The sequence below is a fragment of the Nothoprocta perdicaria genome, unplaced genomic scaffold (genome assembly GCF_003342845.1).
Source record: "Nothoprocta perdicaria isolate Ctin4 unplaced genomic scaffold, notPer1 scaffold_23, whole genome shotgun sequence".
NCBI classification, from domain to species: domain Eukaryota; kingdom Metazoa; phylum Chordata; class Aves; order Tinamiformes; family Tinamidae; genus Nothoprocta; species Nothoprocta perdicaria.
In genome coordinates, this window is record NW_020455455.1 from 4,306,454 (window position 1) to 4,325,128 (window position 18,675).

Here is an 18,675-nt window from a genome sequence, read left to right on the forward strand (position 1 = left end):
CAAAGTTATATTGTTTTCCTTTTAACAGAATGTGTCATAGGCTTTAAGTCAGTGTGACATAACTAAAGCAGCAATTCCTAAACTTGCCTCTGTAGATGCTTGTGTGCTCACTCATCATGACTTACATTGAACTGCTCCCTGTGCTGCAATATTATTATAGTACTAAGAATAATATCTAAGGTGTGCACAGATTTGTTCAGTTGAGTATCAGTGGATTTTGCTGATGGGGACCATTTCCTGTTTTTGTTTTTGTATTTTTTTTAATTATTCCTCTTCAGCAAGTTAACGTAAAGCTGCAGTTCTTTTTAACTAGCACCTCTACAATGATATTCCCTTATTAGGTACATCTCATTATTTCCACATTATAAGAAGTGAGAACCGCCTCTAGAAGATATTAACAATTGTGCAAATTCCACAATTTAGATACAGTGAATATGATGTTTTTGTTTATACTCGTCTGCATCTGCTTACATGGCATTGAGTATCAAAAAACTCCAGCTTCATTCTCTATTTCTCTCATCATAAATATGCATAAGACARTATTATTAACATAAACCTATTTAACAGGTTCACCCTGTAAAAATAAACATAATTCTTTTATTTCCCTGGATATTTTTACTTTTATCTCTATTTTTTCTTAGATCTTGTGTGTTCATATACTGCCTACTTAGAACATTTGTTACACATTGTACGTAGTTGTTTGCTGTATCATGTGGTGCTTTTATTAAGCCCATTTGGAGTATTGATGAGTTTTGATAAGTAAAGACTAGCCTAGAAATACTTTTTGTTTACGCTTTGGATGATTAGTCACACAGTCATAAAAAAAAAAAAAATAGAATATCTACCCAACTTCTGCAAATATTCATTGACAGTGTCATCGTATGTATGGATCAAGTATTCTCAGCAATTGAAATTAGTGCATTTGCATTCTAATACTCCTATTAAAAAAAAAGTRTGTTTACTGCGGTATACCACTTAGGTTGTATGACTGAAATGTTAAGGAACAGGTTTTAAATATATTAGCCCTTTTGAAAGTCAGAAAACTACTATTTCCGTTCAAATAAATGTCACTGAATACATGAGTATTTCATTATTTATTAGATTTTTTCCCTCTTATATTATCCATTGTTGCAACTTTTAGGTTTATATAAAATTATGTATCGCTCTACCAGACCAAATTGTTTTCAAGTTCTATCATAAATGTAGTAATTTCTTTCTGAGACCCAATCAATTATTGAAGTTTATGYAATTTGTGTAGTAGTTACCTCATTGTGCATTTTTTTCTATTCTTCTAGCAAATCATTGTTCTCTATTTCTTATCAACACTGAAGAGGTACCTTCCAGAATCTTCCCAGTCTTGCACAAGACTGATATTTCTTAATCTGTCTATCTGTCTATCTATCTATCTGTCTGTATATCTAACAGTATTTTATTTATGCTTCAGACTAATGATGGAATTGTGAAAATATGGAGTGATCCAGGAAATCATGGTGATGAATGGAAGAAAGCTGAGTTACATCTGGGGAAGAGGAGGAATTTTGAAGTTGTTTTTGAAGGCATTCGTACCAGAGACATGGGCGGAGGAGCAGCAATAGATGACATAGAGTTCAAGAACTGCACCACAAGTAAGTTTAACAGGGAAGTTTCTAGAAGGACACTAAAAAGAGGTGGAGGATGTTCTTGATTGCTTTAAAATATGTCATGGTTTTATAGAAATTACTATAATGCCACTATCCAAAAATCATTTACAAATATATCTTGGAACTTTAATACTAATTTTTGTTTATACAGAAGTCTTGTACAAATGAAAATGTCTCATGCTAAAGCATTAATGGTAAATCCAAGAATTCTGAGGGGTTTTTGTATAAGAGCTTTCTTTTCAGAAAGCTGCTTAAATTGTTGCTAAATTATTCTAAGAGTTTCTGTTGTTGCATATAACAGTTCTTATATATTATGTCATATTAAATTAAAAAAGACCTTTAGCTTCCTGTTTTGTCATTTCAGAAAATGGCATTTTTATTGCAATAGAAAAGAATTGAAACCACAGACAAACCACTATCATGGTATTCCTTCCCAAATCACTTTCAAAGGTTAGGGTTAGCAATGTAAAGAAAACTTCTCTCTCTTATGTATGTATTCTCTCTATCTAATTTATGTATTTCTGAACATGGAACAAGGTAAGAACTGAGTTTTCCTAGAATTAGAAGTCTCTTAGATTGTGGCTTCCATTAAAGAACCGTGTAGTCTCCAGCCTCAATAGGAAACAGTGTGAGTTGTAAAATAAGTGAATTTGTTCAGTGAGACGATCACTGAATCCATCCCCCACAGTTAAAGTTTGGGTGGGTTGTTTATGCTAACTTTCATTTTCTGCTGAGGTGTCCATTAGTCCATTGGAATATGGAAACTGTACTTCTGGAAAGCATTTTTTAAAGTTCTGAAAAAAATGGAGTTTGTCCCTTCATATACATTATTCTGGGGTGTAAAGCAAGGCGTGAAGGGTAGATAYAACTGGAAGAACTGATTCAAAAATGCATTTTTGTTCTGAACTGAAAGTGCAATSTAGATACACACTTGAAAGTTTTTTGGCATCCAAATGTTTCTGACTCCGTTGTAGTTTTTGTAATGAATGCTGGAATGTCCTCATTGTTAGGAATGTGATCGCTCTCCAGCAGACAAAAATAGAGTCAATGAATAGAATCAATAGAAAATGAGTTAAGAGTCAATGGTGGGAGGGAGGTGAAGATGACATTCCCCTATGGTTTTTGGACAGCAAAGGGGATGCTCTTTTGTAAATTATGCCAAATAGTGGATTGGATACATTCATTCATAAAGTTGGATCTAGTTAAACCATATTCCTGGGATTTTGGCCCATTTTGAGGCTAAAAAAATTTAGGCTTTTCATTTCATGGCCACGTTCATGAAGAAATTGAGTTAGCAAAAATAGCAGTATGCTTTTTAAAGGAAAAGAAAACTTATTGTGTATTTCTAAAGATGGTATCAATGTATTTTCATATAATATCAAATACTTAYATGTTTAGTCTTGATTCCATACATTTTATAATCTGAAATCTTAGTGGAAATACTCCACAGAGTTCTCATTTAGAGGGAGGAAATTCTTTCAATGTGGAATGGAAAAATATCTTATGAAAGACCTTAAAGCTCTCAAAATGTTAAGACTGCTGAAATTTACATTGGTTTTAGTGTATGACCCTACAGACCTTTTTATGACCAATCTTGCATTAAAATATTGTTACATGTGAGGCAGTTCAAAAAGCAACTCTAGATTATTTTACAGCAACTATTTGTTTTCTGACACTGTGTCAGTAAGAAACTATGTTGGGAAAGCAGTAACACCTTGTGTTATGGTAATATTTACATATATTAGAGATTTGTCAAAATATTCTTATGCACCTTGCAGAAAATTAGTGTTTATGAAGGTGGATGATTCAAGGCAGCCTTTCTCACAGAAATTTAAACTTCATAGCTGAAGTTTGAAGTGAAAAAGACASAGGCTACATTATAAATGTATTTTTTAAGGATTGGAATAGAAAAGTTAGAAACCCAGGATGCTAATCCTTCACAGAATTGTCATATCCATGGTAGATATTTTTGAAATGTAATGCAGTAAATTCTTTAGGAGATAAAGAAGTGTTCAATTACAGCAGCTCCAGCAGAGTGTGCGAGGCCAGCAATGTTTTCCTGAAACTTTAGGTGCATATTCCCTGTTAGAATGGATTTTTTGACCGAATTTATGGATTCACTGATTTGTTCTTAAAGCTCATACATTTGTTCTCAGTAAGATTAGATCTCCATCATATTTTTTTTAACTGTACATATGTGCATGTATATAAATAATTCCTGTAAATAAAAATACACCATTTTTCCACATCAACATTGTAATTAGGGTAAAAACCAGAGTCAAGGAGAAATCATTGCATTCTTTAATATCTTTTACATCAGACCTGAGTATCATTTTTTCTTTTCTACTCCACTAGTTGAGATCTGGTTGTTTAATTTTCTTAAGACTTTTGCTAAGCTGACCTTCCTCTTGGCATGCTGACATGCAAGAGCCTGATTTGACCTTTTTATTCTTGTTGTTATTGATTCTTTGCAGATAAACAATGGAATGGACAAAGAAAATACATTTTGCTAGATTCGCAAAAGTAACATTTCCCCTTTGACTCAAGCCTGGGGCATTGAGGATAGAAGAAAACATGTCATGTATAAATTGGGTTTTTTTTCTTGTTTTCTTTTTTTTTTTCTCCTTCAGCACAGGATACATGTTTTTATTGTGTCTGTTTTAACAAAGCTAAAAGACAGCAAACACAATCTTACTGTTGCAAACCCCAAGGAAAAAGGAATCAGGGGTTTCTTCTCAACAAAATGGCTTGATTTACAACACTTATTCAAGTACCATGTTTGTTGTTGCAGAACTGTTGAGCTAGACATATGGGTAGGATCCCATAGGGAAACAGGAGCCACATCTGTATTTTTCACTGAGATTGGCTAGGTTAAACTAAAATATCGTATAACAATATAGTTATTCTAGCCACAGTAATTACATAAGCAGAGGGATTGACCATGCATGGAAAACACTAAAATATAATTGAAAATAATTCAAACTTGAATAACAAATATGCRGTGAAGAGAGGAATGGAAATGAGAAAGCTTTGAAGTTCATGAGAAAAAATGGGTGCATACCACTTTGCAGTGCACAGACATAGTTAATGGGGAAGATCTTTAGAACAGTTCTGGATGTGGAGGTGCTTTGGAAAGCTTCCTCTGTATCCACGCTCCTTTCAGAAGCTGCTCAGCAGTATTCCTGGATCTTGCTTTATAGTCTACATGACAAAATAATTGTATATTTGCAAAAATAATACACCTGRGGGAAGAGAGAGAACTACCTTTAGCAATATGGTAAAACTCAATGGTTATAGCAGAGGTTAGTAAATCTGAAGTCTTACTAYACATGTGTTTCTCTTCAGCTTGCATTCATACAGTATGTAATAAAAATCAGCTGTGTATGCCACAAGCTAATCAACATGGAGAAAGATGCGTGTTGCAGTTTTTCTGTACAYGCTTTTTTGCATGTGATTTACATTACTGTGATTTATATTGGTCATGTTATACAAGTACATTGAACAGACAAAAGAGTTTTCTCCTTTAACATTTAATCAGTTAAAGGCTTTTATGTCAGGAAAGTATTACAGATGACTTTAGTTCCTGTGATCAGAGCTTCTGGGGCGCTATCCTGCAAGGTTTATTAGAATCATAGAATCATAGAATCATAGAATCATAGAATCATAGAATGCCCAAGGTTGGAAGGGACCTCAGAGGTCATCTAGTCCAACCCCCTGCTCACGCAGGGTCACCTAGAGCACATGGCACAGGGCTGCATCCAAGCGGGTTTTAAAGATCTCCAAAGAAGGAGACTCCACAACCTCTCYGGGCAGCCTGTTCCAGGGCTCTGTCACCCTCACTGTCAAAAAGTGTTTTCTCAAGTTCCTATGGAACTTTTGGTGCCTCAGCTTGTGGCCGTTTCCTATTGCTGGCCACCACTGAAAAGAGGCCACCCCCCTCCTCCTCACTGCCTCCCTTGAGGTATTTATASACRCTGATCAGGTCCCCCCTCAGCCTCCTCTTCTCCAGGCTGAACAGRCCCAGCTCTCTCAGCCTTTGCTCATAGGGCAGATGTTCCAGGCCTCTGATCATCCTSGTAGCCCTGCGCTGGACTCTCTCCAGCAGCTCCWCATCCYTAATAAWAATATTTYCCTTAATTCTCATTGATTTCTGTAATGAAGGCCAAGAAATACCTGTGGATTGCCAAAAATGTGAGAAACCTTTAAAACAGTGTCAGGGAGAGAAACAAAGAAGGTGTAACAGAGGGTCTTATCAATTCATTCTACAAGGTAAAGTTTTGTTTTTGGAGCAAAAATAATTTTAAGTCCAAAACTGATATGTTTTATGTTGTAGTTTTTATTGAATACTCTGAAAAATAATAGTGAGCTCATGTTACAGTCAGAGATCCTACTTAATATTAAAAGATGTTTGACACATTCCAAAATTCCTTACCTCCTTTTTCTCTAATTCTCTAATTTTTTTTTTTTTGAACTAAAGATTTCTTACATAGTTGATTATTTAGTTGACTTGTATATTTTTTTCATACTCTTAGTCTGGCAGTTCAGTTTTGAAAAAGACAAAGAAGAGAGAACCACAAAGACCACCTTCAGTGGTCTTTCTTTGTGATTTTTCTGTTTGGGATCAAGCTTTATTTGGTTGTTTAAGGGAAATGGGACACACATTTAGTCATACCTGAAGTGATATTGAAAATATATTCATTTTACAAAAAAGATAGTAACAAAATAAAATAATATAAAAAATRGCCACAGTATTTCTAGTAAAGGGAAAGTGTTTTAGCTGGCATAGTTGAGCTGGAAATAAATTTTCTTAAAAATATGATAAAGCTTACTTAGCCTAGTGGTAATCTTTTTCATTCCCTCTATTATATTTGTATTCCTCCTTATCCACTACTTATAGTGGAGGCCATAGGTGAAGGTACTGCAAATCTTTGAACAGCTTTGCTTACATGCTCCCATAAACAAAAAGCTTTGAAAGTCTCAGTGGAGAAATCTCCTCTCATTAGAATTCTGCCCAGGCTTTACAGATCAGAGAGAAAACAACTAAAACTTCCTGGTGTTTGGGTGTTTTGTCCATCTTTTGTGTTTTTAAAATAAGCTGCCACTTGCTTTGAATTCTCAGCAAATTGTCTATATCAGGCAAAGTTTTATGTTTATGAGACTATATTTACTTTTGCTCAGAAACTTCAGAAAAGTTAAAACTTTTATAACAGAAATATTCAACACAAACATGGTCATGAATTGGGAAGTGAGAAAATTTAGGAAGAGAAAGCTGCTGGAACTWATTTAGTCACGTAAAGTATATATATTTGTATTCAGTCATAATGTGTGTCCAGCTATCTGGTTTGTGATCATTTTCTTTTTTTTTTCCTCCCTTCAGAACATTTTAATTTTTGTGATGTTTTTTATCTGTTTTTATAAATATGTCAATGTCAAGATATTGTGATATGGATCACTAGAGTTGCATTATTTGGCTAAACTTCAATATAAGCCTGAAATTGAAAGTAAAAATTCTTATTTGCTACCTTAATGTTTGTATTTTGCCTTTAGAATTGCAATTATCTTTGAGTTCATGGTGGGGTATCAATTTATAAAAATTCAGCCAGTGGTTGAGATCCATTGAATCTTCATTTTAGTGGAAAACTCAATTAGAAAAAAAAAATAGTAATTTTTGGTAGCTTCAACTTAATGTGTGTTTCCTTAACATGCATGTTAATATGGATGTGTTTAGTCTTTTTGAAGGAAAATCTTGCAGAATTCTGATCTCATTTTTGAGACTAATGTCTCACCAGATTTAAAAGGCAAAATAAACAGTTTCCTACATCAGTAAGCAGTAAGCATATTGTAAGCATGAGCTCCTTATCTTGCTGATGTATTCTAGACTGAGAGAGTTTTAATGGTCTATAAGAAGTAAAATAGAAAAAGATAGTCAACAATGGAGGTGAGCAAATAAAAAGTGCAAACTTTTTATTTTATGTTTTTATGAAGCACAATTTTGCACAAACCATAAACTGTGAACTTCAGGGTACCGACTATAGRTGAGTTCCAATTCCAGTGAAGCTTTTCTAGGAAAATGTAATTAATTTCAGCCTGATKGGTTCTTTCCATGATTTTAGGGAATTAAAGGGATATCACAAGAATCTTTTCATCTTGCAGGAAGTTGTCTTTACGGAGTCAGAGATAGAGTCACTGCTCCTGCTTTATCCTCTAATAGCAAATTTAAAGGAAAGACTTCTATTTTCATGAATTCTTTCATATCTAATCTTCTCTAGGTAACTGAGACTAAGTGTCTGGGTTACTACTGGTGTGCTTATCAGCTTCTTGAAATGAATCTTGTCCTGCTGATAAATTCTGGGAGTACTATACAGGCTAGTCCTCTGTAGATAACTTTTAGATTGGAGGTGGGTAAAGGTAAATGCATAGCTTGTGATGGATCTGGAGTTTTTACATGGTATTTATATGGTATTTATATGGTATATGGTATTTATATGGTATTTTTATGGTATTTATATAGTATATTGTTTTCCATCTGTCTTTCATGCTTGTTTTTTACACATGTATGAAGATATGCATATATTCTTACCAGTGAAAAGCTTATCTTGGTTGCCACCTTGAGAATCAGATTGTACAGAGCTAACCGTGTAGAAATGAAACTTTATGTAAATGCAAGTACTTAAGGCAACATTATTAACATGATTTTCCTCCAGGGTTTAGTGACCCCCAAGCTAAGCCAGTTCTACTGGCCTCTTAAAACCTATTTGGAAGATTATATGGCTTTTTTGTTTTATCAAGCAAAATTTCATTTAATTGAAAAGTGATATCCTGTTTATGTGTTTTTTCCATTTTCAAGTACTGTCTGCCATTTGGCTTCAGAATTTGCATCACAGGCAACCCATGCAGTAGTCACTATTTCATCTAAAATATGCCCTGGGTTAGTTTCTTGTGGTGTCTTGGTTTTCAGGATATGCTGCAGTTCCAAAGGGAAGCCAAATAAATGGGTACAATAAACCATGACCATTTTGATCTGACATAATAAGTGCTTTAATAGTTTATTGTATGAGAACCTCAGGGTTCACTGTAGGGGGGAAAAAAAAAAAAGAAGGTTTAAAAGCTTATGTACTGTGGCCAGTCTGCTTTGATCTACAAGAAAAATCAACATTTTTATTGTTCAATTGATTCTTGTTAATTAATTTATTTACATGCTGGACTAATATTTAGCATTTATTGTAAGACCTTGTGGTCTTTTTCTGTTTGTTTTTTGTAAAATTGTAAAACAGTCTAGACTGAACAAGACCAGTTGGTCCAAACCCTGCTGAAGGAAGAATAAGCTTCAAAAACTAGATCAGGTTGCTTAAAGTACAGCTGAGTTACGGATGTCTCCGATGATGGAGACAAGAGCAACCAGAATACGGATTTCTGAGATTTTCCATGTCAGGGGTAGAACACATAGCAAGTTCCAGACCCTATTCACAGCAAAATTGTTGATAGTGGTCATAAATATAATTTAATCATTATATCAAATGATTTGAGAAACACATGGAGGAAAGGTTAAATGAATGGTCTATGTAGAGTTCAGATAAAAAAGAATAACAAGATAGATATTCATTTGAGTTTTATTTATTTCAGTGCTCAGAAAAGTACGTATTTATAAGCTGAAAGTTCAGCTGAGTTGTTGCAGTAACCAGCTTTATCAACAAATTTTCTTTGAGTTATCCATTCTAAAAGTATTTGAATTGCATCTTAACACTGTTAGTATTACCTAGAGTACAGCTTTAAACTAAAACAGAATTTTAGTATTCCTATCCTATTTTTACTCCAGTTGGAATATAAGACTACAGTCGGTAAAGTTCATTATCTCTACTTGAATAAATTAATGCACTCACATCAGTAACACCTCCCACTGAAAGTATTGGTCTCTGCAGAGGTAAATATCAAGGTGTACTGTTACTTTCTGCACAGATAATGTTTAATGATATGTTCCATTTTGGTCATGTTTGAAGGAAGCATGAAACATACTAGAATGAACAGTCAAAATGCAGTCCCCTAACTGTCTCAATGCACTGCCCAGAGCTCTAGACTGAAAAGCAACTTAGGTTGCTGGGGTATGCATTTAATTTATTTTTAATTTAATTAATAAATATTGCATTTAAAACCATCAAAACTGCTTCAACTAGTGGTAATCTGAATTACTCACCCAGTGCTCTGAACAGCTCCAAATGAGTTATCTTTTTTTTTTTTTTTACAGCCTGAAAGTTCAGAGGTGTTTGGATATCCCTGCTCCATATGTAGACTACAAAATAACTTTCATTTCCAGCCACTGTTTCTAGTCACTTTCAGAGGTGATCAAAAATTGTTGCTGTAAAAGAGATTCCCATCTTAAATAGCATGAGAGGAATTTCTGGATAGCTCAAACATTCTCTGCAGAAGTTTCTCTGAAACTTTTAAAAAAATGTTCTATATCTTATAAAGGCTTTAGAAGTTTATAACACAAGTATTACAATAATTTCTCATAGTTCAAAATATTCCTATTTTCCACGTGCTATCTTCAATCATCAGAATAAAGCCTTTGGCCAGCCTGCTTTTAAGAGTGCATGGATCCTATTTTATGGGATATGTACAACAAATTAACTACAGGAAAAATCATGTGAATGAAACAGCCTTGCCTCAAAGGTTTATGCAAGACCAATACAGTAGTCAAGGCACATATAATTAATGTATCATTGAARGAGTGGGACCAAATAGCATTTGTTGAAAGCAGTAAATCACTAAAGTGATGTTGTATAATGGCTAAACAAATAATAAAAAAAGAGCATTCTCTTATTAAATCCCAATATTGATTTAAATATCCTGTTACTTTTCAGTTGGAGAGAATCCAAGGGAATGCCCTGCGCTCACTGATTTTGTGTGCTGGAACAAGAATTGCATAGAGTCTCAGTTTGTCTGTGACTATAAACCAGACTGTGAAGACCTGTCAGATGAAGCTGACTGTGGTAAGTATCTCTTTGTGTATTAATATAATCTCCAGTTAAAATGCTAGCTTTAAATTCTGCAGCAGAGTGTAGTTGCGTTCACRCAGCTGCTCAATAAAACATAATTTCATACAGTTTGTCTGATCCCCCAACACAGGAAGTCTGACATTTTCTAATTCTTAGAGACACAAAGTATTTTAGAATGATTTAGCCACAAAGTGAAGCGTACACAAAAAAAAAAAAAAAAGGATTAGAAAAGAAGATTTTTTTAAGGGAGAAAAATCTATGGGTTGCAATATAAATTATAACTTTTAGAAAAAATGTGAAATAATTTACCAATTTGAAAGCATTTTGAGCTGTCAATATTGAATGTAAAAAGCTAAATAAGCAAATTAATGACAGTAGCATTTAGATACAATTCTACTATAAAAAGTGATTGTATAAATAAGGTATGCCTTTCCCTTCAAATTAGCCCTGTCTCTGTGATCTTAGTTGTGTCAGTGCAATATATTCATTGTTTATTGCTCTTGCCAATACTGCAGAATATCAAGAAGGTGTGAGTTGGTTTATTATTTTCTACTATACTATTACAGAACAGTGGGAAAAAATGCAGTTTGTTCATGTCTTTGCAATCCCAGTGAGGACTAAGACAAAATTTGCCTGCAGGAATTCTTTACTAGCACTGTTTGAGATGGAAGTAGACAACTCGGTTTTTAAAATCTTAATCAAGTTAATAGGATATACAATTACATTCAAAATTCAAAAGCAAACGTTGATTTGAAATCAAAAACATTGTGTCCTTGCTGCTTTTCCAATTCTCTTTTTATTTACAGTCAGTTTTCAGACAGACTTTTARAGAAGGAAAGCTAAATAGCTCATATATGTCTCTGTGTTGAATTCTTAATCATGAAGCCACAGGGCCACACTGATACTTTACATATGATCAAAAATTATTTTGATATACAGAAAAAGTAAATGCATCACTAGTTTATCTGTGCAGAACTGGTACTCTGTTGAAATATGCCAATACTGAAATGTGCCAATACTTATTGTTGGCCTATAGCACATTTGTAATCATAAATTAGATCATCTTGCATGAGAACTTTATAGAATATAAACAATTTCTTCAGTCTAAATATGGAGATCTCTTTCAACCTTATCTTTTGAGGGAGATAAGAACTGTTCAATCCTAAAAGAGAACAGAATAGACACAGGAAAARTCCTTCATATTCTCACCTGCCCCCATAACCTTGATTAGGGGCACATCTGTCCACAGTTTCCTCCTTTTCCTTCAGTTCAAGATCTGGAGCTGATTCACATTCTATTATAGTTTTAGATCAGCACAGCTCCAAAATAATCCATGGGCCATTATCCACTCAGGAACATTTCCTCTGAGCAAGATAAAAGAGACTGCATAAAATGAATTGTATCCACATAGGCTGTTGCAACCGTTTTTTTTTTCTTAAACAAACTCACAGAAATTACTTATTGTATGCTTCATTCCATCCAATCTTGCAAAAATTCCATTTTCTTTCAGAAAGTCATTGGAAGTACTGAGGTGAAAAAACACATGTGAAAGCAGTTTCAATTTTCATGAAATGTAGTCAATTATATACCCAAATTTGATTAATAGCAAGCTTCACTGTTGATGAACCATCTAGAGCAGTTCTTGAATTATTGAAATAAAAGCAATTTTTCAGATAAATGGAACAATCTTTTCTCATGGCTTCTAAATAGATTTTGCATCCAAAAATCTGTTTCTATTCTGTTTTCATCCAAAATAAAAAGTAACCTTCAGGTACAGAAATGTCAGGTGACTTCAGCAATTCTGTAAATACTGTTCATAAATATTCATTATTAATTGCATTCTGAATGCACTGTTGCTAGAGCAAATTGTCTGAAGTCAGGCAATATATTATGAAATCTAAATGGAGTTTATCTTATTAGAACTGTATAGGATAACTGCACTTGCTGTTGAGATGCCAGATCCATTCTTAACAGCACCTTCATATGAAGCCTTTTAGTGGTGGAGCTAGGCTTTTTTTAGGGCTATTTTCTTCCATGATTCTCAAAGACCAGTCTACAGACAGCATTAACATACAGATCCTCCTCTAGCATTATGTGTTACATATGTTATTCATTGGCACTTTTCCTAAACAGACACCTTTACTAAGGTGACTTTTTCTTTTACAGAAAAACAAGTCAGCAGGGGTGACTCATTTTTCTGTGCAATTCTTGGTCACTCAAAAAGGTGATATATACATAACCCTCATGAGAGTGATTCAATAAAGTTTATAAAAAATGTTTAAAAGACATTGTTCTGGTATTTTTTTGGCCATTCACCTTGAATAATAACCAAAATTGAAGTGATCTGTATTGTGAAAACTTACATAGGCATATATTTGTAACAATATAGCCAAAGGGGATCCTTTCCATGCAAGAAAGTATTCAAGATATGTTCATTATAGTCTCCTAGATTTGAGAGCTAAGACACTAATTTGCTTCTTGATGTATTTTCAGGTTACTATACAAGTATTCCTGGAAGTTGCAACTTTGAATCACAGGAATGGACCACTGCATGTGGATTAACACAAGACTCTAGTGATGATTTTGACTGGACTATTAAAAACAATGCTGTCACTGTGCAAACAGGTCCTGATGCTGACCATACACCAGGTATTAGAATATATGCTACATCAGCTTTGGGAAAATGAAATATTGATTGACTTACAAAACACCATGAGAATACTCTGTAGATTATTGTGAAGATAAATGGCAAATCTCAATGTGACCAGTTGCGCTTACTGTATATCAACACAAATGATAATGAGTAATTAACACAATGTATGAAGATAATTGGAACATTTAAAGTTCCTACAAGCATTTAAAATATACTCTTTTATATTAACTTTACAATGGAGGATAGATATCCTTCCACCCCCCCCAAAAGAAAAAYGCAGAACTCAATTGAATTTTTTATGTATTGAGTCTTATCATTTATGCCATCTGGTAACCACTGGTTTTCTCTGAATATGACAACAAACAGGCCTTATCAACCTTTTTAATTATAGCTTCAGCAGTAGTGTAATTTTATAGATTGCTCTTTTCAAAGTGGTCCTGATTATATCATTCTTTATTCCCCGCTTTCACTTGAGCATTTATTTAGTCATTTCCTAAACAATGGGCTGCTAAATATAAAGATACTGGTTAATCATCACATCTAGGAAGGAACAGATGCCTTTTAAAATAGCACATCATATTCTACAAATGCACTAACTTTGAAGATCCACATAATGGCTGTTAATTATAGGCTTATTTAAAAACTTTTTTAGAACTACAGAAATAATTTTTTTAAYACAGCAAATAGGATACATTTGGTGATAGATATGGGTCACTAAGATTTGCTATTAGGTCTTGCTCAGACATGCTGCAATGGAAAATCCATGCTCTGCTAAATGGCAGCAAACATTTGGATGAACAGAGGTGCAAATAATAGCATTTAAGCTACCCACTTCTCATCATTTACCTGAGCAGAAAATGTAGAGTTTATGTTCAGCGGCAGCCTGAATGAGACTGTCTGATAACCCTCATTGCTTTGCAGTCAGTCTCCAGAAAGCCTTGTTGCATTGCAGATGTGCTTATTGGCAGCTCCACAGAAGTACCCGCTTTCTGTTTCTAATATCAGTTTGAGCTCCCATGAAACAATATCTTGTCTTGCTGCTAAGATGTCATGCTGACTGCTATTCTGTGCACATTCAGGGGGAGTGCCATGAGTAAGGGAAATAGAGCAGGCCAGGCCTCAGCACTTTGGCTTTTAATGGTTTATGCTAAAGAAAAGAAGTTAAAGGAACAGATTTCCTCATTCTGTTTCATGTCTAGATCTGTGAGAAGATGCTTTCCAGTGCACATTGACTTGATAAAATCCCAGAGGTGAAGCTCAGGGACTGACTTACCAAAGTAATATGTAATTGACAATTTTCTTCTTTTAGTTATTTTTCCCAAATTAATATTGAAATGGAATATTTTCTAAGGTCTATATTCAAAAGTTCTGCAGATAGTACAAGCCAAGTGGCTTTTAAAGCTCAGAATGGGCAGTTTGTTTACACTTTTAAAAATCATTTAACCCTAACTAATGTTTTAGAACTTTTTTGTTGTTGTTATCTTCTCCCAATCCCCACCATTGCATTTTCATTGCCTATGAGTAGCATTTTGCTTGCTCCTTCTAGAATTTGCTGGATTCAAGTGGAATACATATATATATATATAATACATATATATATGTATTATATATATATATATATGGAAGCTTGTGTCTCAGTTCCCAGTACTCTTGATATCTGTAAATGGTACTTCATTATGCATGACAAATTTCTTCTGTACAAAAAAGTCTGACTTCAAGAACTGAACTCTCTGAAAATGTAACTAGCCATGATAGTGCTGTGCTCCTTATCAGCAATCTGATAATCTGCTTTTCCTGAAGTTTGATATAATCCTGATGAATTCTAGAGAAACATGCAATTATACACATACATCATAAACAGTGAACATGTATGGTACCTTAAGGTTCATTATTAAAATGTTGATTTAACTTCTCATTCTGATAGTGGCTAGCCAAAAATCTTAATGCAAAAGAAATGTTACCTGTATTAGCATTCCTCTACAAGATATTATAGTCATACTGTTAGCAGAACACCTATTGACTGTTACAAGAACAAAATATATTGATAGGCTATTACACTTATCTGTGTTATGCAGACAGCAGGCTATAATGCTACCTTGGAATTTTATTTCCTACATAAATGTAAAAATCCTTTTTCAAAAAGTGTTTACTCTTTCTACTTTTTTTTCTTTAGAAGCTTATTCCAGGATCTTACTGCTTTACTACTTTAATGGTTAGGAACCTTCTCATAATTTTCATCAAACTGGATGAAAATTTTAAATATTAATTTGAAAAATGACAAAAAAAAAATCTGTTCAGTGCAGAAGGTATTGATATCTACCTTCTTTCTTTTGTATGTGTGASCATCATGATTTCCATGTGTTTGACTCCTTTTTGATATTCTAAGTTTCTGAAATAAGCATATAGRGGCATCCTGTCACAAGATGACTGGAAGAGTTTCTATCCTATATGTTTATATCTCCTTTCCCTTTAGAGTGTCCCACACCTTGTGCAGGAACTGCTCACCTGCTCATGAGAGCACTACTTATCTGCCACAAATCAGTTTCTCATTTTCAAGCAAGCAGATCCCTGTATTACCTTGTGTTGCTATTCCGGACCATAAGTGTAGCAGTTCAGCAATTTTCCTCCTAAAAAGGGAGCAACAAACAAGTGGAAACTGTAATAGCTCTTCCAGACAAGCTCGCACTTGTAAGTCTCGCTTGGAAATTTTGTGTGATTTTCTATATCAGTTCCTCTCATTTAATTGGAGACTCTTCATTTTTGTGAAATTATCCACAAAAATAAAGTTTAAAAATAAAGTTAATAAAATAAAGGAAAACAAAATGAGATCAGAACTGTCTCCAAAATTACCTACATTTGTAGATAAATTGTAAATTAACTGGGCAAGAAATACATTAGCTACAGAAAATAATGAATCACTCATCAGAATTGCAACAATCTAGATACTGAATGCCTGTAACTAATACTGACTAACCTGAGATCCAGGTATCTCAGCCTCTTCCTGATCCAAAGCCAATTCCTTTGTATTCTAAAATCATTTCTCTAGTTCATATGTGTATACATCCATGGCACAGTCCATGTGTGCCAGTATAGCAATATAATGAAGCCAATGATATTATCCCAACTTTGTATACTAAGTCGACAAGAGTAAGCARACTAAGTAGAGAGACAACTTTGTATGGAGGATTCCCATTTTTCCTCATTTTGCACATTCATGTAAATCAATGTAATGGATTTCAAATGGATGGAAATGTTCTTATACAAAAAGTTTGCATCCAGTTAACAAAACTAACACATCACACATATGCACTCTCTAGGAGACAAGAAGATCTATAATTTGAATGCCAAGACTTTCGGCAATGAATAATAACTTCTTCACCCACTTAAACCTCTTCCAGAACGTAACTTATCTAGCTCTCACCTCTAAAATTTTCCTTTACAAAAATATCCTTAGATCATTMCTCCCTGCTGAAAAACAGAATGCTTCCAAACTTTTGCCACTACCTGCCATGAGCTGCTTAAATATTTAGGAGACATAGTTGATCCATCAAAATATTTAGCCAAATGGCAAAACAAACTTATTTAACACCTAGCATGATGTGGAGCCAGGAATTTTAGTTTTCCATTTTTTTCTAAGCAGTATGTAAGCATTTTATTTATGAGGAATATGGTATATCCCTGCCATTGTAGTCTTTCAAATAGCTTTTTCTCACCTGAGAAAGTTTGCATGTAATATTTCTTCAAAAAGCTTGACACAGAAGATGATACCCAGAAAACATAACCTTAAAACATCATCTTGAATGATGATGACTTGAAAAGACTGCAMGAGAAAATAAGAGCATTTCCATGATAATCATTACAATTTGCAAATCATCCAAATTCAGGGAAATGACAGTCATACAATCAGATTGAGATTCAAATTGTGTAAGTCTCACTCTGCACAAGTGATCATTTGCAGGTAATGTTGGCATTCTGGATAGCAGTTTGAAAGCCCATCACATATCTTTACTTTGTGAGTGAAAGATCTAAAAATCAGTGACTGATTTATGTCAAAAGAAGAAGGCAGAACACATTTTTTTATCCAAATGCCAATGGGAGGGAGGGCAGAGAAGATGCTTTATTCATACCAGCCCATGTAGGCGGTTCTGCTGTGGTGGGGTAGCCTCCAGTCATGGAACACAGGCATTCTTTATTCTGAAATGCTAAATGATGGCCTTCCTGGAAGACATAAGAGGGATGAGTGTCTTGAGTGTGTTGCAGAGCTCTTGCAGAGCCATGCTTAGAGTGCTTGAAGGAATATTTAATAAATATTCACCATTACTAACAACCCGTGGATACATGGCACTAAAAGAGAATTCTTGCTGAAAAATGTATTCTGCCTTCTTCTTTTGACATGACCAGTCAAGTCGTATGAAGAAGCCTTACGAGGCTACCCATATCTGCTACGTACTGACTTACACTATTTTATCTGTTRAAGCCAACCATATTGATAACCCAGCTTGGTTCACACCAGTAGTAGACTCATAACTGCTCCTGAGCAAGTCAATGCTCTAAATGCTGCTCTAATCCTATTGTGAGTAAAACCAGTCCAGAGTTACAAAAGGGAGTCCAGAGGGAGGCCTGAGAGTGCACTTAACTTTTATAAAATATGCTCTTAGTTAAAACGCACACCTTCCTCACCTCCCGTAGTTGCAGTATCTCCCATTAGGTCAAGCAAAGTCTCAGCCATTATGAAGCCTACTGCTTGTAAAGGACTGGGAAGTTCACTTAAAACTTCCTTTGTGAGGCTGATTGAAGGTTACCTGACTTCCCCAAAGAACAGTAGAAAACATGGATGTCCTGTACTACTTATGGGCTGTCATGGCTCAGGTGTGTTCCCCACTGCCATGCTGAACAACTGTGAGTTTTCCTGGGTAGCTGCAAAGTAGCAAAGGTGCTCTTGGCTCCTGCAGCACTCCTTTAGTGCAGTCTTTAGAGCTTTTGAGTGTGTGTCTCCATGTTCACAATATTTAAAAGGTTTTATTCAAATATGAATCAAGTAGTTACGCAAGGGTAAAAAGGAAGTATTAGCACGGTTGAGGATCATAGAATCATAGAATCCTTAAGGTTAGAAGTGACTTTTAGAGGTCATCTAGTCCAACCCCCCTGCACACGCAGGGTCACCTAGAGCACGTGGCACAGGGCTGCGTCCAAGTGGGTTTGGAAGATCTCCAGAGAACTCCACAGAGGACTCCACAACCTCTCTGGGCAGCCTGTTCCAGGGCTCTGTCACCCTCATCATTAAGAAATTTTTCCTTCAGTTCCTGCAGAACTTCTGGTGCTTCAGTTTGTGGTCGTTTCCTCTAGTGGAGTRGCTGATAGCCCTGAGGGCTGTGCTGCCRTCCAGAGG

At 34.8% G+C, this 18,675-nt stretch overlaps 1 protein-coding gene across 1 annotated transcript in view; it reads left to right on the forward strand.

Moving 5' to 3' along the window:
• Positions 1–18,675, forward strand: part of MALRD1 (MAM and LDL receptor class A domain containing 1) — a 224,639-nt gene that overhangs the window by 134,761 nt on the left and 71,203 nt on the right. The window contains exons 28-30 of the mRNA XM_026039361.1: positions 1,445–1,625; positions 10,499–10,627; positions 13,127–13,282. Coding sequence (XP_025895146.1) covers positions 1,445–1,625; positions 10,499–10,627; positions 13,127–13,282 — 466 coding nt within the window. The remainder of the gene's footprint in view (positions 1–1,444; positions 1,626–10,498; positions 10,628–13,126; positions 13,283–18,675) is intronic.